This window comes from Dermacentor albipictus, chromosome 2, assembly GCF_038994185.2.
Source record: "Dermacentor albipictus isolate Rhodes 1998 colony chromosome 2, USDA_Dalb.pri_finalv2, whole genome shotgun sequence".
NCBI lineage: Eukaryota > Metazoa > Arthropoda > Arachnida > Ixodida > Ixodidae > Dermacentor > Dermacentor albipictus.
The window spans coordinates 126,276,608-126,304,604 of NC_091822.1; the positions used below are offsets into that span (position 1 = coordinate 126,276,608).

General features: G+C 46.5%; 1 protein-coding gene across 4 annotated transcripts in view; it reads right to left on the bottom strand.

Moving 5' to 3' along the window:
- LOC135895934 (uncharacterized) overlaps window positions 1-27,997 on the bottom strand; it is a 71,847-nt gene that overhangs the window by 36,899 nt on the left and 6,951 nt on the right. For all 4 annotated transcript variants that reach the window (XR_011512148.1, XM_070533960.1, XM_070533961.1 and 1 more), the window contains exons 3-8: window positions 25,986-26,894; window positions 21,331-21,547; window positions 19,462-19,633; window positions 16,711-16,850; window positions 7,449-7,578; window positions 1-94 (exon numbers count right to left, since the gene is read on the bottom strand). The exon at window positions 1-94 is cut by the window's left edge and continues 71 nt beyond it. Coding sequence is in view for 3 of the 4 variants with exons in the window: in XM_070533960.1 (XP_070390061.1) it covers window positions 1-94; window positions 7,449-7,578; window positions 16,711-16,850; window positions 19,462-19,633; window positions 21,331-21,547; window positions 25,986-26,862 (1,630 nt within the window). In the remaining variant the exon portion in view is untranslated. The remainder of the gene's footprint in view (window positions 95-7,448; window positions 7,579-16,710; window positions 16,851-19,461; window positions 19,634-21,330; window positions 21,548-25,985; window positions 26,895-27,997) is intronic.

Sequence of the window (27,997 nt, forward strand, 5' to 3'; positions counted from 1 at the left end):
GCATGTAGACGCGTGTGCAGAGGGACACAGACACGGTTAAGGTGGTGTTCGTGACCCACTGTTGCTGCTTCACCATTCTTTCCATAAGAACTTGCTGCGCGGGAAAGAAAAAAGACGGATACGGATGATACAGAGAGGGTCATTCGGTGGAGCAAGCAGTTTGGAGTTAGTTTTAGCCCATCCATAAATGTACGTTTTGCGGAATGCCGCGTTACCGAGTGCGTGGACGGCAGTAGCAATGCCTGTGGTGACATCTCGTGACGACCAATTACAACGCGTTTGAACCGTTCTTCTGCGTCGTGCATGTGCGAAATACATCACACAAGTTTCACTCTGTTGAGTGTTCACGATGAAGAAGTTATGATGGAAAAGTACCTAACGCTAGTGATGATGTCGCTACCGACGATTTAGAACATTAGTTAGGCTGTAGCATCCTGTGTTTTCCAGTATTGCTCGGTCCCGGCGCAGTGCATGCTGGCCAGCGGTCTACTGCGACAGCCCACATTCCCAGTCCTTTTACCCTTATTGGTGCTAGAGCGTGCACAATCTCAGCTGGGCGCCGCTTCAGCTGTATGCCCGCCTCTTATTTTCTGCATGACGTGCGATGACGTGCAATGAAATATAGTGGACGTGACGTTAACAAAGCACCCAAAACAAACAACAACTTCTGGAAAAGTGGCGCCCTCCTAGTGTCCCCCCCCCCCCCGTTTCGGCGTCACTGGGGTGGCATTTCAAAAAATCACAAGGCTAGGGTTAGGCACAATATGGAGGGTCACGGCATTAATCAGCTTGTTCTCTGTTTGTTTAAGCAACATGGCGACACAAGGGCGGTTGCTCACGTAACTGCTTCCGGTAGACCGGTAGCCCACTGACGAGAAAACGCTTGCGGACAGACTAACTCGCATCAATCTTTCTGCGGACGAAAGAACCAGGGCATTTATTCACAAAGCCTATTACGCAAGAATTGTTCGAAAGAGAAAATGCTAGCCAATCCTGATGCTGGATATATTATTAGCGCAGGCCGCCAACCAATAGCAAAAATCACTTATGAACGAAAAGAGTGGCGGATTCGGCACCTGGTGGTTGCCACTAAGCATAATCCTCATGCCGAAACTGACGGCAGGTTTTCGCATTGCTCTTATACGAAAATTGCCGACCTGCCTTCGTCTATATACAGTATTCTCCTTGGATGTCCCTTTAAGATCAGGGGTATACTATGCAGGATCCCCGAGTTTGTCGCAAGCCTGAGTTTGCGAGACAGCAGTCAGTGAAGTATAAACCTCACGCAAACGATCCTGCGCGCGAATTCGGCAAGCGATGCGGAGGGGATGGCGGTCGCGTTCGCTCGTCGCCTGCAAGTGGAGCCCCGCGCTAGCAACGATTTTGAGCGATGGGTGTTGCCGGTATGAGGGTGGCAAATACTTGCTGAACGTGGCATGACGCGGGCATTATTACAGTTGATTTGTTTTACTGTAAAGGAGCAGCATAAAATTTTGTTATGTTGATATGTTACGCAGGAAGACGCAGACGAGAAACTATATACAAGTATATTTAAAAGGAAATACGCCGCACTTGGCCAAGAGGCAACAGCCCGCGCAAGCCTCTAGTCATCGTCGTCTTCACCCTGCTCGCCTCTTTGTCATCGCAAAAAGTGTTCCGTAGCACTATACCCGGCGGCAAAAGCGCCGTCCCGGAGCGACTAAAGGCAGGACTCGGAAGCAGTGCAGTAGGCCTTGAGCCTACGGACGTGCACGACATCACTAGATGCCAGAGTAGAGGACGAGGTTGAACGCACAGGAGCAATTTCGTACGCCACAGGCGTCACCTGGCGCAGCACGCTGTAGGACCCTGTGTATCACGAAAGAAGCTTCTCTGAAAGTCCGACGTGACAAGAAGGCGACCACAGGAGCACAAGCGCACCAGGCGAAAACGGTACGCCAGGGTGGCGGGCGTTGTACTGACGCTGCTGAGTGGTTTGCGAGGCCGTCAGTTGAGTACGGGCAAGCTGGCGTGCATGGTCGGCGAGGGCGATGGCGTCACGCGCATACTCGCTTGTTGAGATCGCAGCAGTAGAAAGTACCGTGTCAAGGGGCAAGGTCGGTTCGGTACCGTACAGTAGATAAAATGGAGAAAATCCGGCGGTGTCATGCCGGGAAGAATTATACGCAAATGTGACGTAAGGAAGGGAGGGCAATGTCCCCGTCGTGGTGGTCTTTGGAAACGTACTTGGACAGCACATCAGTAAGAGCGTGGTTTAACTGCTCTGTCAGGCCACTGGTTTGACGATGGTATGAGGTAGTCAGCTTGTGTTGAATGGAGCAGGAACGCACAATGTCGGCGATAACTTTCCAGGGGAAGTTACGAACACGGTCGGTAAGCAGCTGTCGCGGGGCGCCATGAGGTAAGATAATGCAGCGCAAGAGAAAGTCCGCGACATCAGTGGCGCAACTGGTAGGGAGAGCCCGCAGGATAGCGTATCGGGTGGCGTAATCAGTTGCGACGTCTACCCATTTGTTCCCAGAGGATGACTTGGGAAAGCGACCGAGGAAGTCTAATCCAACAAAAAATAACGGTTAAACAGGGACGGTGATCTGCTGGAGATGACCGACAGGTAGCACCTGAGGTGTTTTCCGAAGCTGGCAGGGATCACAGGCAGCAACATAGCGTCAGACGGAACGAGCGAGACCAGGCCAGTAGAAGCGGCGGCAGACGTGGTCGTATGTGCGGGTTACACCAAGATGTCCTGCAGTGGGTGCGTCATGCATCTCAAAGAGCACAATCTGTCGTAGATGTTTTCACACGACAAGAAGAAGATCAGAGATGTTAGGGAGGAAGTTCCTTGGATACAGAATGCCGCCCTAGAGGACATATCGGCGAACGTATGCGTCGGTAGTTGTGGGGCGCAGATGCTGGATGAGCGCTCGCAGGGATAGGTCTCGGTACTGCTCATCGGCGGTGTTAGTCAAGGCAGACACAGAGAAAATGCCGTTGGCGGTACTACTGTCGGCGTCGTCAGCCTCGTCTACCGGGTAGTCGGACAGGCAGTCAACGTCCTTGTGTAGTCGGCCAGATTTGTAGGTGACAGAATACGAATATTCTTGGAGGCGTAAGGCCCAGCGACCAAGTTTTCCTGTAGGATCTTTCAGTGAGCATAACCAGCAAAGCGCGTGATGGTCTGTGACAAAAAAAGGGGTCGGCCATATAAGAATGCGCGGAACTTCGCAACCGCCCTAACTAGGGCCAGACACCCACGCTCACTGATGGAATAATTGCGCTCCGCGGGCGAGAGGAGCCTGCTGGCGTAAGCGATAACATGGTCATGGCCGCGCTGGCGTTCTGCCAGTACAGCGCTAATTCTGTGACCGCTGGCATCAGTACGGAATTTCGGTAGGCGCAGAAGGATCCAAATTGGCCAGAACGGAAGGCGTTGTGAGGAGGTCGATTAGATGCGAGAATGCAGAAGCCTCGTTATGGCCCCACTGAAAAGTGGGTGTCTTCCATTTATTTGCATACGGCTCTTGACGCACCGCAATGGACAGTTCGCATTCAAGGGGCCCACATACAAGGCTTCGCTGGTCGTTCTTCTTCGCCGAGTGCAAGAGCACTGATTTTCTTTTACTTATTTCTTTTTCTTGATACGGTAAAGCTTAACAAATATTATTGTTATTATTGTTATTGAAATTTCGTTTGAAGAAATACGTTTTTTTTATATGCAGTCAAGCTCTGACAAAGATCGAAGCCTGAGCGAATGACGAAAAATTTATCAATTTCTGCTGAAAGGGGCGACAAGAAGCTCATAGCACGAGAACTTCTTTTTCGCGTTCACTAGAACCCATAAATTCCCCAGAGAGAAATGTGCGGATTTCCCGCTGGGGAATCTTGCTTATAAGTGTGGCTTTGCCTAGGTACTATGGAGGACGAGGCGCTTTGCTTCACGTTCAACGGTCGCTTAAGTTTTCCTCGAAACGGGATTATAGCGAGCGATACAGAGTCTGTAATGGCTAGCGTCAGTATTGTTGTTGTTGTTGTTTTTTTTCGTCAATGGTTGGCCCGTGTCGATGAGGCGCACCCGCATTTGGGAAACACATGGTTTCCCGCTTCGCAGAGCGTCTTCGACACACCACCAGTGGCGGGAAAGTCGGCAACGGAAGAACTAGGGGCCATGTGGGCAAGCTTTCAATATGCACCGCCGAGCTATGAACTTCGAACGTCGCTATCGACTGCCAGTGAATGTTCAACACTAAAACGAATTCTCAGTGAGAACATACCCTCACTAATTGGTCTGCAACTGCTAAAGCGGCATCTACCTAGCCATTCCCACCCCATCCCCTTCCCAAACTTCCATGAGCGAGACCACGATCGAGGAGCGAGTGGTTGTCGACGCTCGATGCGTACGGGACACTGGGTAGCAGACGCATCACCGATGACAGGTCGATAATCCCAAGAGACAGAAATCATACGTTGCCATTTGAGAATGGGATGAGCTCTCCGGCATCGCTTCGTCATCGTTGTCCGCCGTGGCTAACACATTGCAAGCAGCTGCAGTGATGTGCCGACAGCCATTTGGTATGTGCTACATGGTTAAGACACAAGTTCTAGTGTTGAGGTTCCTTCGCAGTCCGAAAGATAAAGAAACAAGGAACAGTCGACGCTAGATGTCTTTTCGATCGTGGGGCCAGCTCCATCAGCGATAGCATATTCCCCAATTGTAAGTGTTATAATTTGAAGTTCACGTTTGTTGCTGTCTCTCACCAGTGCCTTGTTGTAGCCGGCAACCACGTTGGGTGTGGCCTAATCATATACAGTGTACGCGCACAATAGTGGCATCCTACGCGCGGGGCGTGGCCTATGCTTTTGACTGACAAGCCAACTCGGGCGATACTCGCCAACTGCGAAAGCCCATGAATTGAACTCGTAACTGTCATGGCGGCGGCAGCAGCAGCTCGGGTCTTTGCTTCGAGTGGAGGCAAAGGTCAATACGACCGACGAAGAGCTCCAGCGTCACTTTGGCCTGTACAACACGTCGGTGGGCTGGTTGTGCGTAGAGGACGACCTACATCCGTGGTGACTGCGTGGCTGGTTTCAACCCGGTCACAGTGCCATGGAAGAGCGAATGCTCTGCGGTCTCTGATTCTATGGCAACGGGAATTTTCAGGAAAGCGCCGGCTCAGACCGGTACATTGAACGTCAGCAGACCACTGTGATCCGCTGGTGCATAGGGCACGCTTCTGAGGTGCTTATCGATGCGGTTGCGCAGAATGGTAGCTCGTTTTTTTCTAGACTGCAGCCGAGCGAGCTTGATTTCGATATTTGTTCTTCAGTCAGAAATATTATTGTGATAATTGTTCGCCAACGTGGACCGCTCTTTTATGTTAATTTTATCCATTTTACGTGCCATGTAAAGCTTGTTTATTAGGTTCTGCGCCAAGATTGTTTCAGATGTCTTCTGGTAATGAACTTTCGTCACAAAAGAAATGCATGTTTATTGAAACTTGCTACCTGCCTCTACAGAATGGGACGGGCTGCGGACTGCTGTAGGCTGTTCGCTGCTTGTACATGTTGAATGGCGCATATAGTTATTACACGTAATATTTCGTATCAACAATCCCACTGATACATGCTTGAAGGCATGTGCCTATTGTCTTCTTTAATTTCGACACAATTAGAAAAGGAAAATCTTTTTGCGGAGATGAAATGCTGAGATCGGCTTAATTTCCTAGAGCAAGAAGGTTTTGCCAATTACTTAGAAATCACGACCAAATAATGTCACGAAGAATTCACTGCGCAGACTTGGATTTATTTGTATCTCACATCCATAGTATCATACGAAGCCAACAAACACTGACACAAAGGACAACATAGGGGAAATTGCTTGTTCTCAACAAATAAAATAAAGAAACGATAAATGAATGGAAAGGAAAGCGGATGAAAAAAAAAACAACTTGCCGCAGGTCGAGACCGAACCCACAACTTTCGCCGCAGGTGTCATGAGAACGTGACCTTTTTGGGTGAAGGGGACTGGTCAATAAACCCACACATGCTACGTGAAGGCATCAGCGTTGCCGGATTCAACACCCTCGTTATTCAATACAGTAGAAAGAAGGGGATTATCCGAGGGACCCGATTTTTTTAGTAGTTATATCATAAGAAGCCAACAAACACTGACACCAAGAACAACATAGGGGAAATTACGTAAATTAATTGACTTAGAGCGTCCAAGGAAGAGTAATATTTAAGGCAGGTAGTCGCGACAGCCGTCATCAATCTCCTGAGAATAACTGATGAAGTTACTGCACCCCTTCAGCCATGCTAGTTTGCATTCTTCCACTTCAAGCGTGTGCAATGAGACATGCGGTGTTCTGTCTTCATGTGTGCCCAGCATGTGCCTTGCGCAGTAATATTGGGGCCAGCATTCTTCAAGAGCGCTGAATGAAGGCTGTTTGGCTGTTTCACTGTCAGAATGGGAATGCCTCCTTGAACGACTTTTTCTTTCTTTTTTTTACAATGAACAAAAACCAAATTCCGTATTTCTGTACGCCAGAATTGCCCAAAGCAACTGGAAAAATGACTGAGCTGCAGGGACGCCAGATACCAACTAGATACCAGCATCTACAAGTCTTGTCGGTTTTGTTTTTTTTTTTTCGCTTCATTTTCATACAAGGTCAGGAATGTTTCTAGACTGAACAACTTGACAAATCCTGAGAAGGGTGCTTCCCAAATGAACCCGCCGTGGTTGCTTAGTGGCTGTGGTGTTAGGCTGCTAAGCACGAGGTAGAGGGATCTAATCTCGGCCACAGCGGCCGCGTTTTGATGGAAGCGAAGACACCCGTGTACTTAGATTTAGGTACACGGTAAAGAACCACAGCTGGTCCAAATTTCCAGAGTCCCCCACTACAGCGTGCTTCATAATAAAATCGTGGTTTTGGCACCTAAAACTTCCCGAGATAAAACGAAGGTCGAAATAGAGTGGCTCGAAATTTCTTGATTAGGTCACTTGATTTATTGTTCAAATGGCTCTTTTGATCGCGGAGTCCGGCCATTACTTTCAGTGTATATTGTCTAAGACTCTGATTATTTTTGCATGTATCGGCTCGATGGACCACACGGGTTCGTCTGTGAGACCAACATGACCTCAATGCATGCATTGCCGTTTCGACGTGGAGGCGTAACTTTTTCGTACGTTTGCGCTTCGCCGACGATCACTATGGCATCAAACGCCTATGGGCCTGGTCTCCTGATATTGTCACCACCATTTAAAAAATTCACTCTATGCTTACTTATTGCCCTGTGTTCTACATTGCGACTTACGGAACTTCCAATATCGATTTTCTGAAGTTTGATGCAGCTAAAAAAAATACACCCCGCATACTGAGTGGGTCAGAATAAATTTGTTGCATTCAGTACTTGGGTTCGGCCGACGACACTAGGAGGTTGCAGAAATGTCTCACCATGCCCAAAATGTTTGTAACGTTCAACACTCTGTAAGGCGCCCCTCCCGTGATCACACACGGCAGACCCGCCTCGTGTTCGTCGACCGTCAGGTGCGTCAGGATAATGATGGCGTCCAGAGGGAGTCTCCTGCAACAAATACAGATCATCTACATCGCCACGACCACCACCAGCACTTCAAACCAATTGCGTCCTATTGCAGGAATAGCTCTTTTCATTCAGACTTCCGTTACGCCATGCACTCTGCGAAATGCGACCACCATTCGAATGCGAATTACACAATGTACCACAGCCTTGCTTTGAGAGTTCCACCAGCGTCATCAAGCGCAAACTTTCCTGTCTCTCTTCTATATTCCGGGAAGTGGGAGGGGGGGGGGGGGTAGCTCTGTCTGAAGCAGGAAAGCTCTGTCGTTTATTTGTTATGGGGAACCAGCACTGAACTGTCGCAGGCCAACAGCAGAGCTTTAGGCTTAGCCTGTAGGGAGCGAAATAAACAGCTGCGAGGATGACGTGCTGAGATTTCGCACGCCGGTATATGTATACAGCGCATTGTGTACATGTGTACTTGCCACGGGCGTGAAAAACGTGGGAGCATGTTGCACGTTGCAGCATTATAGCCATGACCGTCGCCCTATTTGTCAAGGTGACACTCCCACTTGTTTAACGCCTGCTAATCGGTGTTTTCACACTTGCCTGCGATGGCAACGGGAGTCGCATGGCACGGTTCACACAACCGCTATTTCGGTCACCGCGGTGAGCAGTGAGCACGTAGACGAAACAGTACTTTGGTTGAATCTGCGGAGGTTTATGTAAGCAGGAATTGTCAATCTGTATTGCAATGTTATTGTGTGCAAGCCTAATATATGAGGGCGACTAATGCGGCAGCCTGACCTTTACTTTTCCTTCTATTTTTCTGGCCTTTATAGTGTTAGATATCTGAGGCTGTTACGCATCCGCGGAACTGTCCTCGTCGTTGACTGCATAAGCTACATCTTCGTTTGGGACCGGAATATCCGTGTGCGCGCGCGCAGAATATGCCCGTTAGCTACCTGCTCCAACCACGGCTTATAAGTAAATTTGAGAAAGGTTTTCTGATTGTTTACCCCGCAAATAAATGTGTGTTCACGTACGCGGGGACAAAAATGTGGCGAGTGGCTGAGCGATCGCTCGCCTGCTGTTTGATTCAGGACGCGGCAAGAAAACTCGCGGTGCCCACCTATATTATTCGACGTTTGGCTTCACAGTAAAGCCCGTAAAGCTGCTGTAAGTCGTAAAGCTGTAAAGTCAGTCGCGCTTGCGCAGTGCGGACGTAGCCATCACTTTCGTCCGTTTCATGTTCAACGATCCGTGACATATTGTTCCAGGCGCGGTGGCGGTAATGCTGGACTGTTTCTACAGAAGGTGTTAGCCTGGTAATTTGGATTTTTAGCGCTGGCAGCAGACCTGGTTAAAAGGTCCCCATAACAAACGGTCGTAAACACGCGCGCTCGTTGCGCAGATGAGGCGGACGAAGGACGCACACAGTCTCATACCGCACTTTCAAGTGTCTGACACAATCTTTGTAATTATCGACGGAGCACAGCTTCCATCTGTTGTTCCACAATTTAGGTGAATGTGGGCATAGTACTAAGCCATCCCCGGCGTCTTGACGTAACGCTAGTGGAGCAGCGGGCGACACCTGGCGCCTGCTCGCTGTGAAAGGCACACACACACACACACACGCACACACACACACACACACACACACACACACACACACACACACACACACACACATATATATATATATATATATATATATATATATATATATATATACACACTCTCTTCGCAGCAGTCATGGCCGATGACGGCGCTTGACTGCACGCATTAAGCTAAAGCAACAAATGATACAGCGCCGTGTGTTGCCCTTCTGAACGTAGTACCATTTTCGTACTATACCTAACTAGCCCGCACACTGAGCATACTTATTGAGACATTCAAACAACCCTAGCGTATTTTAGTCAGCGATGGCTTCTCGTTGGCCTGACACGCTGGAATTCTGAACACACCTTAACGTAACCTGGTGGGAAGCCGAAAAGTTTACGGAATAGTGCGAGCTTCCGCCCGGCGCGTGACATTACAATATGGCACGAAACTAAGATCTGCTTTGATTGCTTTGTTCGTGCACTTAGGCTGCGATGCTAATGATATTGGGGTATTCTGCGACTTCAAAAAGAAAGAAGTGCCACTTTCTCCCCACAATGCTCGACAGTGATAGCAAATTATTAGAGAACTACACGAAGCAGGGCTCGAAGTTTAATCATCCATATGAATTGCAGTAAATGTTCGCTTACTAATTAAATTAACAGGGCATGGTGCCACGACACGTACGGCCAAACAAGAACATATCTCGCTCGATGACCACTAACACTCGCTGTCACTACGCTGACGTGACGAATAGCGGCAGCAGCGGCTTGTTAATTCCCCTTCGTGCTGTCTCTCGCTTCAAAGCGAACTATTGGTGCCCGGGAACACAGCGCACTCAAATCCATCAGCCATCTCGGGTCGACCAAGCATTGCACCCGCCACAAATCACCCCTAAGTTGGGGCGCGTACGGGCGCGCCTAGCAGCGCCATGTACAGCCGCGGACGGAGATAAGGAGATGCAAGCTAACCTATCTCCCTCCATTTTCCCCCCTCCTGCTCATCTCCCCGCTCTCCAGCCCTCTTGCTCGCGAGAGAAGACGCCGCGCATCAAGCTGCCATGAGTCTGCGCTCACCTTAACGCGCTTTCCGTCGTACCTCGCACCTCAAACCCAAGATTGCGCCATAGTCGTTGTGGGGAATTCCGCGTCTTCGTTTGCCCCGGAAGCAGGCTTGCGGTCGACCGTCCAGCCAGCGACCATCAAGATACCATATGGTCACAGTACGACGGCTATATAGTCGCTAACCTTCTTCGTTCTTTTACAGCTTAATCATTTGATTGTGTCGTTGTTCAAAGCGCACCTTCTGAGTTCTAGCTGTGCATCAAATTAATGAGGACACGTCGTAAAATTTCCTTGCAACTAAGCGTCGAGTGACTGCTGCACTCGAAAAGTAGTGCAACGACGAAAACGAAATTTTGGAATTTTCTTGCGGCACCTGGGTACTTCTAACGGAATTTTTGTTCCTTCACAACGCACAGTGCATGCTATCAAGCTTCTTGTAGACGGAATTTGCCAACATTCGCGACCTCAGTGCAAGAAAAACGAACATAAATGGAGCGGCTCCATGAAATTAGCAGCCGGGGCTCTTGGTTCTGCAATCACTTATATCGGTTTGGGTTTGGGTTAGGTTCGCGTTTAAAAGACTTGTGTGATCGCAGCGTCACATCAGAAGCGCAAACGGTTTGTAATAATATAGCTTATATAGGCTTCCACAGAATGCGAAAGCGCTCGAACAATACACTCGACGAAAATTTTCCGCTGCTTTTTCACAGGCACTCTTGCATCCGTATTGAACAGCTCACTAATTTTGCTAGCTTTCGTCAAGTAGTGCGCAGCAGGATATATTTTCGACCACCTTTAAATTCCATTCGCAGTAATCAAGCATATTTCATTCGATAGCTTTTGAGGGCGTTATGTCTTATCCATGCCAGGGAGTACAAAAAAGAAGCCGTGCTTGATTAAAAATACGCCGTAAATTTTCGGCGGAATTTGCTCCACTCTTTCTCAGCAATCATCGTGACGCACAGGAAATTTTGTTTGGCATGCACAGGAACGGGGCACACATGTTTTAGAGATATTTTATCAATATTTGAGCGAAAATTTGTAACACTGAAAGAGCCTTTACACTTTTGAACGCTGCTATGACCTACGCACCGCACACGTCTTGCCGAAGCTCTTTACTTCATCCATTTTACAAAAAATCAGCGAAGCAGAAGGGTAATACCGCAAGGTTAAAGTACAATCCATCATTCTGCTAAACCATTAAGGCCCAAGAAAAGTCTACCAGTCACATTTTGTTGATTTTTCTTGTCGGACAATCTTTTCACACTGTAAATACAATGTGAGTTTTGTGAGTGGCACTTTATTTTTTGAAGTGCTACGATAGTGTTCTTCATAAAGTATATTGGGGCTTTATGAGAGCAAAACCTATTGTAGGTCACGAAATGTATATGCTATATCTTGGAGCTTCTAAAAACAAAATGGTCTGCATTGCTGACTAAAAAGAAAGTTTGCGCAAGCCCGCATAACCATCCCGTTGCAAAATTAGCATTTTAGTGGAAAATATTCTTTGTTATGGAGGTGTTTTTACTTCTCAAGCCTGTAACATGACTCCATCTAGTAAGCAAGGAAGGGCGTTGCTGTTGCTCTGAGAGGCGCGCGCAACGCAAATCTATAGTTGACGCAGATATAGACGCGATAATTTGCGATGAATACAGTCATTCTCGGAAAGGCCGCCATTGGAATACGAACCTGGCAACGTTTAACGCTAGAACATTATCTAGTGAGCCGAGTCTAGCAGTGCTATTGGAGGAATTAGAGGGCAGTAAATGGGATATGATAGGGCTCAGTGAAGTTAGGAGGCTAAAAGAAGCATACACAGAGCTAAACACCAGGCACGTGGTACCGTGCCTGGTGTTACCACGGCACCACGGCACGTGGTACCGTGCCGTGGTACCGTGCCGTGACGTGCCTGGTACCGTGCCTCGTGTACACCAGGTACCGGGGCCTAGCGGAGACACTAGAACTAGGAGTCGGATTCCTGATTAATAAGAATATAGCTGATAACATGCAGGAATTCTATAGCATTAACGAGAGTGTGGCAGGTCTTGTTGTGTAACCTAATAAGAGGCACAAAATGAAGGTTGTAGAGGTCTATGCCCCTACATCCAGTCATGATGAGCACGAAGTCGAAAGCTTCTATGAAGACGTGGAAGCGGCGATGGGTAGACTGAAAACTAAATACACTATACTAATGGGCGACTTTAATGCCAAGGTAGGCAAGAAGCAGGCTGGAGACAAGGCAGTGGGGGAGTATGGCATAGGCACTAGAAATAGCAGGGGAGAGTTATTAGTAGAGTTTGCGTAACAAAATAACATGAGGATAATAAATACCTTTTTCCGCAAGCGAGATAGCCGAACGTGGACGTGGAGGAGCCCGAATGGCGAGACTAGAAATGAAAAAGACTTCATACTCTGCGCAAACCCTGGCATCATACAAGTTGTGGACATGCTGAGCAAGGTGCGCTGCAGTAACCACAGGGGGGTAAGAACAGAAATTAGCCTAGACTTGAGGAGGGAACGGAAGAAACTGGTACATAAGAAGCCCATCAATGAGTTAGCGGTAAGAGGGAAAACAGAGGGATTCCGGATTAAGCTACAGAACAGGTTTTCGGCTTTAACTCAGGAAGAGGACCTTAGTGTTGAAGCAATGAGCTACAATCTTGTAGGCATCATTAAGGAGTGTGCAATAGAAGTCGGTGGTAACTCCGTTAACAGGATACCAGTGAGCTATCGCAGGAGATGAAAGATCTGAACAAGAAACGCCAATGTATGAAAGCCTCTAACCATACAGCTAGAATAGAACTGGCAGAACTTTCGAAGTTAATCAGCAAGCGTAAGACAGCTGACATAAGGAAGTATAATATGGATAGAATTGAACATGCTCTCAGGAACGGAGGAAGCCTAAAAGCAGTGACGAAGAAACTAGGAATTGACAAAAATCAGATGTATGCGTTAAGAGACAAAGCCGGCAATATCATTACTAATATGGATGAGATAGTTCAAGTGGCTGAGGAGTTTTATAGAGATTTATACCGTATCAGTGGCACCCACGACGATAATGGAAGGGAAAATAGTCTAGAGGAATTCGAAATCCCAAAGGTAACGCCGGAAGAAGTAAAGAAAGCCTTGGGAGATATGCAAAGGGGGAAGGCAGCTGGGGAGGATCAGGTTACAGCAGATTTGTTGAAGGATGGTGGACAGATTGTTCTAGAGAAACTGGCCACCCTGTATACGCAATGCCTCATGACCTCGAGTGTACCGGAATCTTGGAAGAACGCTAACATAATCCTAATTCATAAGAAAGGAGACGCCAAAGACTTGAAAAATTATAGACCGATCAGCTTACTGTCCGTTGCCTACAAACTATTTACTAAGGTAATCGCAAATAGAATCAGGAACACCTTAGACTTCTGTCAAGCAAAGGACCAGGCAGGATTCCGTGAAGGCTACTCAACAATAGATCATATTCACACTATCAATCAGGTGATAGAGAAATGTGCGGAATATAACCAACCCTTATATATAGCTTTCATTGATTACGGGAAAGCGTTTGATTCTGTAGAAACCTTAGCAGTCATGGAGGCATTGCGGAATCAGGGTGTAGAGCAGCCGTATGTAAAAATACTGAAATATATCTATGGCGACTCCACAGCCACCGTAGTCCTCCATAAAGAAAGCAACAAAATCCCAATAAAGAAAGGCGTCAGGCAGGGAGATACGATCTCTCCAATGCTATTCACGGCGTGTTTACAGAAAGTATTCAGAGACCTGGATTGGGAAGAATTGGGGATAAAAGTTAATGGAGAATACCTTAGTTACTTGCGATTCGCTGATGATATTGCCTTGCTTAGTAACTCAGTGGACCAATGGCAATGCATGCTCACTGACCTGGAGAGGCAAAGCAAAAGAGTGGGTCTAAAAATTAATCTCCAGAAAACTAAATTAATGTTTAACATTCAGACTGGGATACATAGCGCAAAAAAAAAAATTACACAGGGACAAGCAGAACACAGGACGAGCGCTAACTTTCAACAAATGATTTATTGCAGCTGGTGAGTATATATATACTCACTGGGACGCCACTACAATAGAGCAGACTGAAGGGAAGGAGGAAAAGACAGTCATGTGACTACTATGCCCAAAAATTCAAGCTCTTTCCTTGATAAAAATATAGACGGCGTGCTAACGCACTCTTCACCTGCTCTGGCTATCTCAGCTGCTTCCACAATTTCCCCGAGGGAAATTGTGGAAGCAGCTGAGATAGCCAGAGCAGGTGAAGAGTGCGTTAGCACGCCGTCTATATTTTTATCAAGGAAAGAGCTTGAATTTTTGGGCATAGTAGTCACATGACTGTCTTTTCCTCCTTCCCTTCAGTCTGCTCTATTGTAGTGGCGTCCCAGTGAGTATATATATACTCACCAGCTGCAATAAATCATTTGTTGAAAGTTAGCGCTCGTCCTGTGTTCTGCTTGTCCCTGTGTAATTTTTTTTGCGCTATGTATCCCAGTCTGAATGCATACCACCAACACGCCCAAACTTCTTCCCTGCTAATGTTTAACAGTCTAAGAAGAGAACAGCATTTTACAATAGGTAGCGAGGCACTGGAAGTGGGAAGGGAATACATCTACTTAGGGCAGGTAGTGACGGCAGATCCGGATCATGAGACCGAAATAATCAGATGATTAAGAATGAGCTGCGGTATGTTTGGCAGGCATTATCAGATCATGAACAGCAGGCTGCCATTATCCCTCAAGAGAAAAGTGTATAATAGCTGTGCCTTACCTGTACTCACCTACGGGGCAGAAACCTGGAGGCTTACGAAAAGAGTTCTACTCAAATTAAAGACGACGCAACGAGCTATGGAAAGAAGAATGATGGGTGTAACGTTAAGGGATAAGAAGAGAACAGATTTGGTGAGGGAACAAACGAGAATTAGTGACATCTTAGTTGAAATCAAGAAAAAAGAAATGGGCATTGGTAGGGAATGTAATGAGGACTGAAGATAACCGATGGTCATTTAAGGTTACGGATTGGATTCCAAGGGAAGGGAAGCGTAGCAGGGGGTGGCAGGAAGTTAGGTGGGAGGATGAGATTAATAAGTTTGCAGGCACGACATGGCCACAATTAGTACATGACAGGGGTTGTTGGAGAAGTATGGGAGAGGCCTTTTCCCTGCAGTGGGCGTAACCAGGCTTATGGTGATTATTATTATTTTTATTATTATTATTATTATTATTATTATTATTATTATTATTATTATTATTATTATTATTATTATTATTATTACAGTCATTAAAAACTAAAGCATTCAACATTTTGTTCAGTGGTTATTGAAACCTTCAAGAGACTACGGACATCGTCTCCAGTTACAGTCGGTTCTTGCATTACAATCCTGTTTTATGGTTGCGACGTGTCGATTTCGTTAAAATTTTGTGTCATTTCAAAAGTTTGGGTGTACGTCTGGTTCGCCAGTGTGGTTTGCCCAACTTTTATTGCATAACTCATCGCGATTGGCATAGAAACGCAAACAGTCTTTGTTGTTTTCTGTTCCCTCCCACTCATTTTACAATTTGCAATAAAGAATGCATGAATCATGTTTGTCTTTAAATATTCTTCATAGGTTATCTAAGTGGCATCTATTCATCCAAATTTGGCCTAACATTGCTCACTACCTTATTCACTAAGACAAGAGCATCGTTATCTTTGTCGGTAGCAAGAAAGAAACCAGGAGGAATCATAGCAATGGTAATGTAATTCTAAATACATTTCTTTACTGCAACAGTCTCTGAAGTTCTTGTAGATAGCAAAAAAATATTTTGCAAAATACAGTTAAAAAAACAGCGTGTGTGCTTCGAGATAAAGCGCACCCCTCCAGCATACACATAAGCCCAGGGTACTTTACAACGTACACCTGCATTCACTTTATTGCGACAGTACAAACATCTATTTATATGGAAAGTCATGCGTCCATCCTTTACGCTCTGATTTTCTAAAACTTACTCAACAACTTCGAGAAGCGAATGCTACGCTTGACAAAAAATAAAGAAGCTGCATGTAGAGCAGCACCTGCAATGTTCCTAAGTATGGACAGCTGGGCTAGTTGGTTATGATTAGCATTGTGAAACATAGTTCCAGCGCACATTTGAACAAGGACGAGGCCGTGTTGTCTTTCTCGCCTCGTCCTTGTTCAAATGTGCGCTGGAACTATGTTTCTGCACTGTTCAGCATTTTTCCAAGTTCCTCGATGAATAGATCAGAGACATCATGCAGCTGACAAAAAACTACAGTGCGGTCGTCTTTGGAGGACCTTTCTTAGCGATATAGCGTACCAAGGAACAGTATGTGTTTTGTCTTTATTATATTTACAAATGAAAAGCGTACCCTACTTTTCAAAGTACGCTCGGCGCTATTGGGTAAAGTGAATGCTCATAAACTCGCTCCATCTGAACATTTTCACAGTCTGCTATGCGTTGAGAACCAACTTCGGAAGCATTGGTCTTTGTATACTCACACAACGTTTTCGGTGAACACCGTAAGCGGGGTAGTTTCGGCGCCTGGCCATAGGTAGAAGCTCGCCACGATAAAACCGCGATCGGGGTTCGGCTGTGATGGATTGCTTTTCTTGAGAGCCTGCTGCAGATTTCTGAATTCCTGTGAACAAAAGAAATAAGTTAGACAGATACAACACATCTGGTTGGTATTTATGTGAAGCGAAGCCTTCTTCAGCAGGTTAACTTAAGCACTACAAAAAATACATGCGGTGCAAGCAATCATATTTATAGTCGTTCTGCACAGCGTTTAATCTCGTGCATTGTTTGTGCCGATAAACCAAAAGGGCCCTAACATAAATGTCATGCAATCTTTATGTTTGCGCAGGGCACTGCTCACAAGCTACGCCGAAATATGAACAGCAATCCGTGTGAACGGCTACTGTGAGACATCTAGGCCGTGATGTCACGGAGATGGAGGCAATGTTTTATGTCTACCGAGAGAACCATTTCGAGGGGAATCGTATGCGGAAAGGCGTGTACGATGCGTAGGACGTAAGCTTGACTATTATTCAGCAGTTTCAGTTTTGCGTCTGATGCCTAATGAAAACAGATGCACGCACCACTGACGCATGCTGCGATTCGACAGAAAAACAGCTGCCACGGTCACCAAATTCTAGTAGGGTACGCAGATGAAGCTGATCTTTAAAATGAACCCAGCTAATCTTCTCTCTCAAGTACACCGAAGATAAGTTATGCAGCGAAAGTACAACATAATTCACTAGATCAAGTGATCATCGCTTTACCATCTTCAAACGACACTGTCGGTTTTCGATGCTGTATTGTACTGAAGTTCACTGCCTCATGAATACAACCTCGCAGAATTTCTTTCGCGGTGCCTTTCATGGTAACAAAGTAACAAGTGCCGAGTGGAAACTGCGCTAGACAAAGAAAATAAACGGGCCAGTGTTTTGATTGCCCCTTTTCCGTTTTGAACTGTTTGTTTGTCATCCTGAGTCACTGACTAGCGCGAACCGAAACTTTTTCTAACGACGAACTTCAGCTTGTATCTGCTGTATTTTTTCGCTTGTTTTGGGGTTATTTCATATCCTTGTGGTTAATGTCGTAGCATGTGGCTGGAACCACTTGGAAACAATATATTCCTAAATATATAAAGAGGAATTACTTGTTTTCTTAAGGGATTTTTATACAATATAAGTTACTTTTACACAAGAAAAAGCCTCCCTTCGCGGCCCTCTGTTGCCCTGGCTTGTAACAATTGGGTTACTCTCTCTTTGCCGTACATAGACTCATTTAGAACGTCATCACCATTAGCATATGTCAAATCGCCGGCTCAACGCGGCAGGTGGTCGACATTAACCACACGAAAAACGCCACCCGGGTAAAATTGTGTCTCTGCAATGTTTTCCTTTTTTTTTATTGAGGCATGTAATGTTTATTCTTGTTAGCTTTTGGCGATGTTCGCTTCCAAAACATGTTGCAAGTAGCTCACTTAGGCGCGTTATTGCCTTCGTCTGTGTTCTTCGTTAGAAATAAGGGAAATGCTCAGTCATATTACAGCTACAATATGTCACACTACCTGATCTCCAAATTTGTCATCACAGCTACTCTGTTTAGCGATAAAACTCATTAGAGGGTTTTTAGATGTAAATTATTCAACAAGATCTATGTTATTTTTGCCAATACGTGATTCGGGCTCAAATTCTTTACACATTAGTACATTCAGTGGTACGGGAAATACCGCTCTCCCACTGTCTGTGTGAGAGAAAAGTTGGTCCTCCTGTGCATCTCTGCCCACTAGTATAGCTCCTCGAGTTCTGGCGCTCTTTAGCGACACTTGGCCCGTGAACAACACAAAACCATATTCATCATTCAGTTGCTCGAGTTTAACAACGCTGTGAGTCGTACGTGTTTGACCGAGGAAAAAAAAACTGCCATCCAGTTTACTGCTCCAGAGTTGCTACATACAATGTAATTGATGGAAAAAATGGGCAAGGGCGGAGACGGAAATTGAAGACGATGAGCAAAACGAGAACAAGGTGAAAGCCGGAGGCCGGAGCCCGGCTCCGGCTTTCAACTTGTTCTCGTTTTTCCTGCAATGTAAGGCATTCGGGTTTCTGCTAAAGTATAAAATAGGGTGACAAAACATTGTTCTCGTCTTTGCATTCAATGTGCCACCCTCCCTCGTGTTATATTTCCATGGCAACCATCGTACTGCGCGAGATAACAAATTTAAAGGATACCGGGGTGAGGCCAACTAGTACTGGATGATCTTCACAAATGGGTTAACCTAAAACCGCACTCTTAGTACCGCGAAAAATATCTGCACTTGCCCCCAAGCTTACCCTCTGTAAGCCCACATGTATATCTTTAAAACGACTCTTCCACAGGAATGAGCTTGTCGCGTCTTTTCATGTGCGGTTTTTTAAGGTGACCGCCGCCATTACTGTTTATTTTGCACGGGGAACGAATTCCTGCAAGCTAAAACTTTCCATGACTACGTTATTCGCCGTCAGTTAATTTCTTTCATGGGGGCGAGGGGGGGGGGGTGACGACGATGACCCATGCGCTTCATGTCAAAAATAAGAATGCCGTAAAATGACATGAACAAGGCACACCTAAATTTATGGGCCATCTTAATTCTTCCTCTGTGTTAGGCGTTGTTGTATGCCTGCTTTTTTTATACATCACGATTCCTCACCAAATCAACCGATTTAACCGTCGGCCTGAACAACTTCCCGTTGCGTGCTCACCCTCAGTAAACTGAACGCTGCTTCCACGATCGTTTTTTCTTGGCCAGTTTCATTTTTCATGACGCCGATGTCGAAAACCGCATAATGGTAGATGTTCTTTTTCGTCCAGTAAAGCTCCACCTTGTTTTTGCCAGTGACGCTGGTGACATCTGCCATGACTTTCGAGTGGCTCCTGCAGTGAGGCAGCGATTCGAAGCAAGTTCGGTCTATCAGCATTATTATTACATTCCGAAGGTATGAAAGAACACAGAAAAAGTCGCTGTATATGTTAGCACGCATTGATTATAGAACCCCCCTTGAGGTAACAAATATCCTAACACACGGCGTTAATAAATGTTAGCACACGGTGCATGCTTTGCAGAAGAAAAAAAAAAAGACGTGCCTGGTGCAGGACAATTGCGGCCGCGCAGAGACAATTCTTCATAAGTTGAAAATTGATTGAGGATATCGCTCTTTCATAAAATACATGTAATATACTGAAATATTAGTGATAAATAGGTGTGTTAGATGTTTCGAAAAGAGGGCTTCCTCACGCAACAAATTCCAATTATTAGCAGCACCCAGTCATAAAGAGGAGAGCGTCAAATCGCTCATCTGCGCAACTCTGAGCTTTTGCACAATTCTCCGTCCTGTTGGCTTATATGGTTGTGAATAAAATAAAAGGGCCCCTAGGTTGCCCTTGGTCTCGTTATCGCCGTACTAAAGCGACACGTCACATTCTTTTTGGACAGCTGAGGTTTACGTTAGCATTAGGCTTTCTGTTTGAGGTTCTTTATTTTTTTATTGATTTTTTTATTGTCGTCAGTAGTCGGAGCATTCCAACGAAAGCTGCGTCTCCATATAATGGCACGGCGACTCGATGGGCTCACGTTCGCAGATGTCAAGATGGAAAAAATAGGTTGATAAATGATCTCAGATTTTCTATTTTTGTCCTTGTCGGTTGAAACCTACGCCCACGCCGTGAGAGAGAATACATGTGCCCATGCATTCATATTCCTCCCGAATTCTACGAGTAGATGGAAGACGCTTTTTCCTGCCCGTAAATGAAATGTCCCGCTCCTCACTAAGCAAAGTACCGCCCAGCCCAGACACGATATCAGGTGCAAAATTATGCCGGGCGTGGCAGCCAACATGGAGTAAGTTTTAATTGCAGCCAATGAGACCAACTTTCTACTGTAACAAGCTTCCTGAAGAAGCCTTCGGCATTTTTGTGTTCGCAGTAGCTGAGTAATCAGTATTAATTCCTAACAAACTCTTTATTAAAACCTAAACTGCCACAATATCAATAGGCGATATGTATCCGACAATAAAAAACACCAGCTTCAGTTTTTTTGCCATGTGTAAACGTATGTAGAGCTTTTTTTTATTGGCGAAAGAAAGCCAACAAAATTTCTAAAAAACGTTGCCGAGGTCCACTCCTTGCGCGCCACTGCCACGACCTTTTCTACTAATGCGGAAAGAATAGTTACGCTGGAAATTGTGTGTCGCAAGCATTTGAAAGTTGTGTTTTCAGATGTGATCTACAAACCTTGCAGTCACAGTGAGCACATAAAGTTATGAATGAAATAATTGTTAATTATTCCCTCACGATTACTTAAGGGGAATGTAAAATGAACTAGATACTACTTTAGGAAATTGCATGCGCCCTGAATGCTTTCTTTTCTTCTTTTCTTTTTTCTTCATGCTCCGTGTTAGCTGTAACACCCAGCAGATATATTTTACTGCACAACCCTCCAAACAAAAAAAAAATTCGAAGTGCTCCGAACTACGATCATGTTCACTTTCAGCTTGAACTATGCCCTTCTAGCCCTGCCTAGGTTGTGACGTGTTCACAGAATACAGTGAAATGGAAGGAGGCAAAGGACTTGCGCGCTGGGGACGCTGATGACGAAGGACGTATTCGTCGACGCGGCCGCCCTGTTGATCAAACTCGTGGTGACCGGGTCGCTGTCGTCAATGAACGTGTCCTTGCCACGCGCGTAGAAAGGGATGAAGGCGTAGTCGCAGGGGCCCACGTCGATCTTCGTGTAGTCCTGCTTGTGGACGCCGAACGTGCAAAATAGCGGCCTCGTGCCCATGGCGTGCGCTGCAGTTAAGCGAAAAGGGTCTCTTGTACTGAGGGGTACAGAGCCGTGTTATTCGCTCGAGAATTTTCACGAGTGAAATCGACAGTCAGTCATTGTTCTCCGCAGTAAACGTTACGGTCTGGAATGTCAAATACTCCGTCACAAATATATTTTTTGACGGCACGAATGTAGGTGTGATAATCACTGACACATCGGCCTCCATGACAATATACATCTATAGGCCTTCAAACATTTTGGAAAATTAAACGGCAATAAGATTAATGTTTTTTTAGCTGTTATAAAAAAATGTTCGAAAATTGATCACATCCATTTCAAGTGTTGAAAACAGGCTGTCTACAAAATTCTTACTCTGTGCAATTTTCTGCGAGTGTTTCCAACTAAACAAAGCACATGGCATTGAAAGGTGGGAGATAAAAATGTTGGCGCACGACTTTTAACTCGTGCCTTGCTCGTTTAATCGAAAGCAGCTACAAATCCACTTACATGCATGTTTTTTTTTATCACGCACTATCACACTTCCTGATGCCATAGCGAAGAAGCACGTGTGCAACAATGCACGCACCTGTGGAACGACGGCGTTGAACTGTCTCCAGGGTGCGAAGTTCCGCGATTACTGCGCTTGCCACTACATGCATCCCACCCAATTGCGAGGGTAAATACACTGCGTCAAGCCAAGTATGTTGGAAATTCTGGCAATAGTGTCAGAAAACGCTGGTACGTGGTCGGGAGGTAACTTCAAAGCATCCATTGGTGCCAGTTTACTATAGGACAACGACTTGCGATGGCGGACGCCAGAAAAAGCCATTGGGGATGAGACGCTCAGCGTGTTTTATAACTCACCCATTTATGTATTTGTTCTATAGACATATTATACCACAGTATTGAACCCAATTCACTTAAGAAACCATGTGGATTAAGCCATCATGCGGCACACGCGGATTTTGCGCCAATAAACGAATCGCGTTTTCGAATTTACATTGCTTGTGGAACAGAATGAAAACAATTCTTGTTACGCGTACCTCAGGACCTTATTAAAGTTTCGCATCCATCCATCCATCCATACGCTATTTTCGGCACCTTTCTCTCAAACACACCAGCAATATTAAATCTGTATTGCACAAATGAGCAAATAGGTGAGCCGAGCGTATGCTGAGCATTATCAACCCACTCTAAACTTTTCCGTTGTTCCGTAGAAAGCCACGCTGAAAAAAAAAATAATTTCACCATCGTCTCATTTACGGGCATCTCTCTACCTTCACACTGCCGGTAAGCATCGGCATGAGCGACTTAGCTCTGCCCCATATTCGAGGGACCGAAATATCGGCAGTCTCATTCTGTGTTATTCTAGGCCTCCTTAAACACTAAGCTATACGGGTTACTACATGCCCAAGTTACTTGTTAAACCAGCCGCGACAACCCCATGGCGATGTCCGTCTGTTGCTCCGCTCCAGTTCGCGGCTACGATTCCAGCCGCGGCGGCCACATTCCGATGAGGACGGAAGGAAATAAGAATCGCTCGTGTACCGTGTATCGGGTGCGCATTAAAAAACATCAATAGGTCGAAATTGATTTGGCATACCCCATTACGTCGTCTCTCATAATCCGATCGTGGGTTAGGCACGTATAAAGCCCAAGAGTACAACTTTATTTTTAAGAAACTTGTTCGGTGCACCTGTAGAGCGCGAACCTGACGTGACTTCCGACACGCCGATCGCTCTAAGATGAAGAATGTGGCGCTATAACGTAAAGCTATTCCCGACTTTTCTATTGCATTTCTCAAATCAGGCCAGGATTGGTCAAAAAAGTTTCGGGCCACCCTCACTTCGCCTGTCTCTCACGCGACGTCACAAAAACCGCGAAAACATCTCATGTGATATGATGTGTGCACACTGATTATACATGATTAGACCAAGCGAAAGAAAAATAACTATTTATGATTCGGCAGATATTTCGCCGTAATACTCCGCCATTGATCAAACATTTTCGGGCTGCGCCCACTTCGCCTGTCTGCCACGCGACGTCACAAAAGCGCGAAAACTCCCGCCGTCAAAGTGACGTGTACGCGTTAAAGACTCATTAATATGCCGGACAAAAATTTTTTTTAATATAGCCGCAGACTGTCCCGTTCTGAAAGCAATAGCAGATGCCTGCCTGCCGATTCCTCCGGCACTAGCGACTCGGAGTGGCCGAGGAGCATGGATTTATTTGCGTATAATAAACATTTTTCCGTGGCAGCATAACATTATCGAGCCCTTTCGGCACACATGCGACATACCTTGCGAACTCTTGTTTGCTGAACATCCGTTCTGGCGGCATTTTTGATGTTCCGTTGCGCGCCTACGCGATTTTCGACCAGCCACGGCAAGCTAAGCATGGAGAAGTGGACCAATAGCACGCGACGGGATCACCACACCACCCTCTTCATTCCATCACCCACTTTCACTGGGCTGACTCGGTCCTACAAGCCCCTGTCTCCTTGAGCGTGCACCTCGCCTCTTTTCAGTCAATTCTGTAAAAATATCTGCTCAATATAGGCAATGATGTTCGCTTTGAAAAAAAAAAGTGACCTCCTAAAAACGAGGAGAGCGTTTGACTAGGCTTTTTAAACAACGCAGCCAGTTACCGCCCGATGCTTGCGTCGGTGGTAAGTAACTGTGACGTCAGAAGATTGAAATAAAAAAAGATTGGAATAGTTTTACGTGAGAGCGCCCTATATGTCTAACTCGAAAGAAAGGTGACGGGTTCACTCGTGCTTCTACAATGAGTACTTTGAGCATAACTGCACGCAAACGTAATCCACAGGATGTCAACTGGAAAAAGCTTAAAGGAAGGTCGTAGAATCTCCTTATTCATCGCAATCAACAAAGGGTGCTTCCTTTAACTTGCTCATATTTTTTACTGCAACAGCAATTATGCGTCATCGTGGCCGTCATGCCGTCAAGGGTACTTCCGGACGCCCAGTTTAAGTAGCCGCCGACGCAATCATCGGGCAGTTGCCCGGAGCGTGGCCTGAACCGCCCACTCAAACGCTCTCCTCGTTTATAGGAGGTCACTTTTGTTTGCTTTCGAACATTGCGTACAATAAGCGGTTTTTCTTATCCCGTTCACTGAGAAGAGCCGAGGAGTCCGCTCAAATGGAAAGGGCCTCGGTGGAACCGAGCGAGCGCAGAGAAATTAGATAAATAGACAAGGCGGATGGTGCCGGCGTCTGCGATTGGCCCACTTCCCCTTCCTTAGCTTGCGGTGGCTGGCCGAACACCGTGGTGGCGTGCAATAGAAGGATAATAATGCCACTAAAGCCGATTCTCAGCAAATAAGATGTAGCATAAGAATGTCGTATATGCGCCAAAAGGCTCGATAACGTTATACTGCCACGCAAAAAGTTTTATTACGCAAATAAGCCCACTCACCGGCTGGTGCGAGTAGCCGTAGCTTAAGCGATTGGTAGGCAGCCATCTTCTATTGCTTACGGTCTCCGGCTATCCACAAATAAAAATCAGAATATTACGGCATATTGATGCATCTTTTTAAGATGTGCACGCCAATGTGACGCGTTGAGGTTTCGAGATTTTATGACGACGCGTGACAGACAGGCGAAGTGGGCGCCACCCTAAAGCTTTTGACCACGAGCAGGGAGCTAATGGCGAAAGAGAACCGAATCAGAAATTACATTTCTTTTGTTCGGTCTATTCATGCCATATCAGTGTGTATACGTCAAGTCAGAAGGGGAGCCATCGCGGTCTTCATGACGTCGCATGACAGCCAGGTGAAATGGGGGTGACTGCCATGTATATCATGGGTTTTCGCAGTGTTTTCTATAGCAAATAATAATTTAGATGCTGTTTGAGGGATGCAATGGGCAAAACGCCGGCACAGCAAGAAGAGATATTTCTTGTGCTTACAAATGTGTGGATGCGCAAGCACAAACAAGTGCAGTGTACTCATTCTCCAAGACCTGTGAGCCACAAGTGGAATATTGAATAATGGCTGCCTAGAAGCGAATTCTTTGAAAAAATGTGCAATGCAGCTGCACACGTACGACCGCAGAAAACATAGCTGGGAATTATAATTTATACAAGTAATAAAGTATAATTCTAATACAGAAGCTGGAAAATAAAGCCGTTGGAAGGACAACTATTCGTGGGTGACGGAAAACAGCTTTGTATGTCCGTTGTTGCAACAGACATTACAGGCCCTGCGAAAAAACCTATGACAATCTCTTTCTCCTGTTAAAGCGATACATTCTCAACGTTCTCGGTTTCGCTTGCAAAATTGAGCCTGCCTTTGACTTTGACATCTACCGCAAGTCGGTCTTGGATTTAAACATTAGGACCGAATTTGTCGATCACAGGACCAGTTGTGGTTCACTGTGAGGTGATTCTATCTCGGCATCCAACGCGTTCCTACATCTAGGCAAATACTCATAAATCCACTCACATTTAACAGTGGTAGGCGTGGAACTCGAAGTAGTCACAGGAAGCGGCGTAGGCGTAGGAGGAAGTGAGGGAGGAGATGTAGTTGAGGGAGCTGGAGGCGGGGGAGAAGGAGGTGCGGGAGGTGGGGGAGACGCGGGAGGTGGAGGAGGCGGGGGTATAGGTGGATGAGGCCGGGGACGCGGAGGAGGCGGTGGAGGTGGAGTTGAGGTGGAGGTGGAGTTGGCGTAGGGTGAAGGAGTCGGGGGAGGTGGGGGAGGTGGAGGAGGACGCGGTTGACGAGGCCGGGGACGTGTAGGAGGCGGTGGAGGTGGAGTTGAGGTGGAGGTGGAGTTGGCGTAGTGTGGAGGTGAGGGAGGAGGACGTGGTGGATGAGGCTGGGGACGAGGCCGTGGACGCAGAGAAGGTGGTGGAGGTGGAGGAGGAGGAGGTGGCGAGGGAGGAGGTGGAGGCATAGGCGAAGGAGGTGGGATAAACGCGGGAGGTGGAGGAGGTGGTTGAGGCATAGGCGAAGGAGGTGGGATAAACGCGGGAGGTGGAGGAGGCGGTGGAGGTGGGGAAGTAGGTGGAGGAAGAGGTGGAGGAGAAGGCGGGGGTCGAGGTCGGGGTTGAGGGTGGGGATGCAGAGGAGGTGGTGGAGGTGGGGGAGGCGGAGGAGGAGGCCGAGGACGCGGAGGAGGTGGGGGAGGCGGAGGAGGAGGTGGCGGTGGAAGTAGAGGTGGAAGGGGAGCAGGAAGCAGGGTAGGTGGCGAAGAAGGCGGAGGAGGATGTGGAGGAGGACGCGGAGGAGGACGCGGAGGAGAAACGGGACCAGAAGAAGGCGTGGTAAAGTCTGAGGTAACCTCACTAGTATCGTATGTAGTTGTCTCCTCTGTGACCATCGGCGAAGCGTGCGTCGTTGGTGCAGGTGCAGCTGGGTACAGAAACAGAGGAGGCAATTTCTTTTTCTTCCGTATGAGAGCAGAAATACAGAAAGCTCGTGTGTCTGGCTGCGCAAAAAATAAACATAGTCGCAGTTCTGGGTACGCAGGTGCCCGCTTTATTTAGTATCTGAATAGGAACCAAGTCTAGTCGCGTTAATCTTTTAGTTTTGCCCACTTGTCTTACTTTCCTGTACAGCAGTAGATCCGACTTTGTGGGAGAGAGCGTCAACCCCGTGCTAGCGAGGAAATCCTCTATGATAACAGCTTCTTGTAAGCTTTCCTCTTATCTGACTAGCGACACTTCGGGGATCCAGATGGTGATATCGTCCGCACAGATTACATGCCCGACATCTGCGATGCAAGCCAACCTCTCGAAGAACCTGTCGATAGCGATATAAAAGAGCAGCTGTGACAGCGCCGATTCCTGGGGTGTGCCGAGACAAAGTAGAGAAAGGCCCTTCGATAACCGTCCCAACTCTGATAAACGCCGTGTGTTCACCAAGGACGGATTTATTAAAGTTTAAAAATCTCCTACCAACATAGAGCTTGGATATATCACCTAGGATGTGTTGGTGACTGACCCTGTCAAAGGCATTAGCCAGGTATAGGGCCAGAACACTCATTACGTCTATAGTACGGTTAGTTATCAAAGATTGATTTCTTCAATAGGGGCATCGCATCCTGTGCGGAGACGGAAGGTCGAAATTCAATCAAGTTGTGAAGAAAGAGCAATGTCGTTCGATGTGACTTGATATTCGATTATGAACTGCATGCTCCATGATTTTGCAAAGGCATGAAGTGAGCCAGATGGGTTGGAGGTTTTCCATACTGGTAGCCCTTCCAGGCTTGGGGATGAAAACTACCTTGGCCGCCCTCCATTCATCAGGGACTTGACCCGACTTCCAGATTCGACTGAGCTCATTTGTTAATATATATATTGCCTCCTCATCCTAGATCTTAAGAAGTTTGTTTGAGATGCCATCGGTTCCTAGAGCAGACTTGCTATAGAGGTTAAAAAGGACGTGTCTAACCTCTGATACGGAGACGGCTTCATAAAGAAGTGGGGCACTCATCCCGGTCTATTCCGCATATA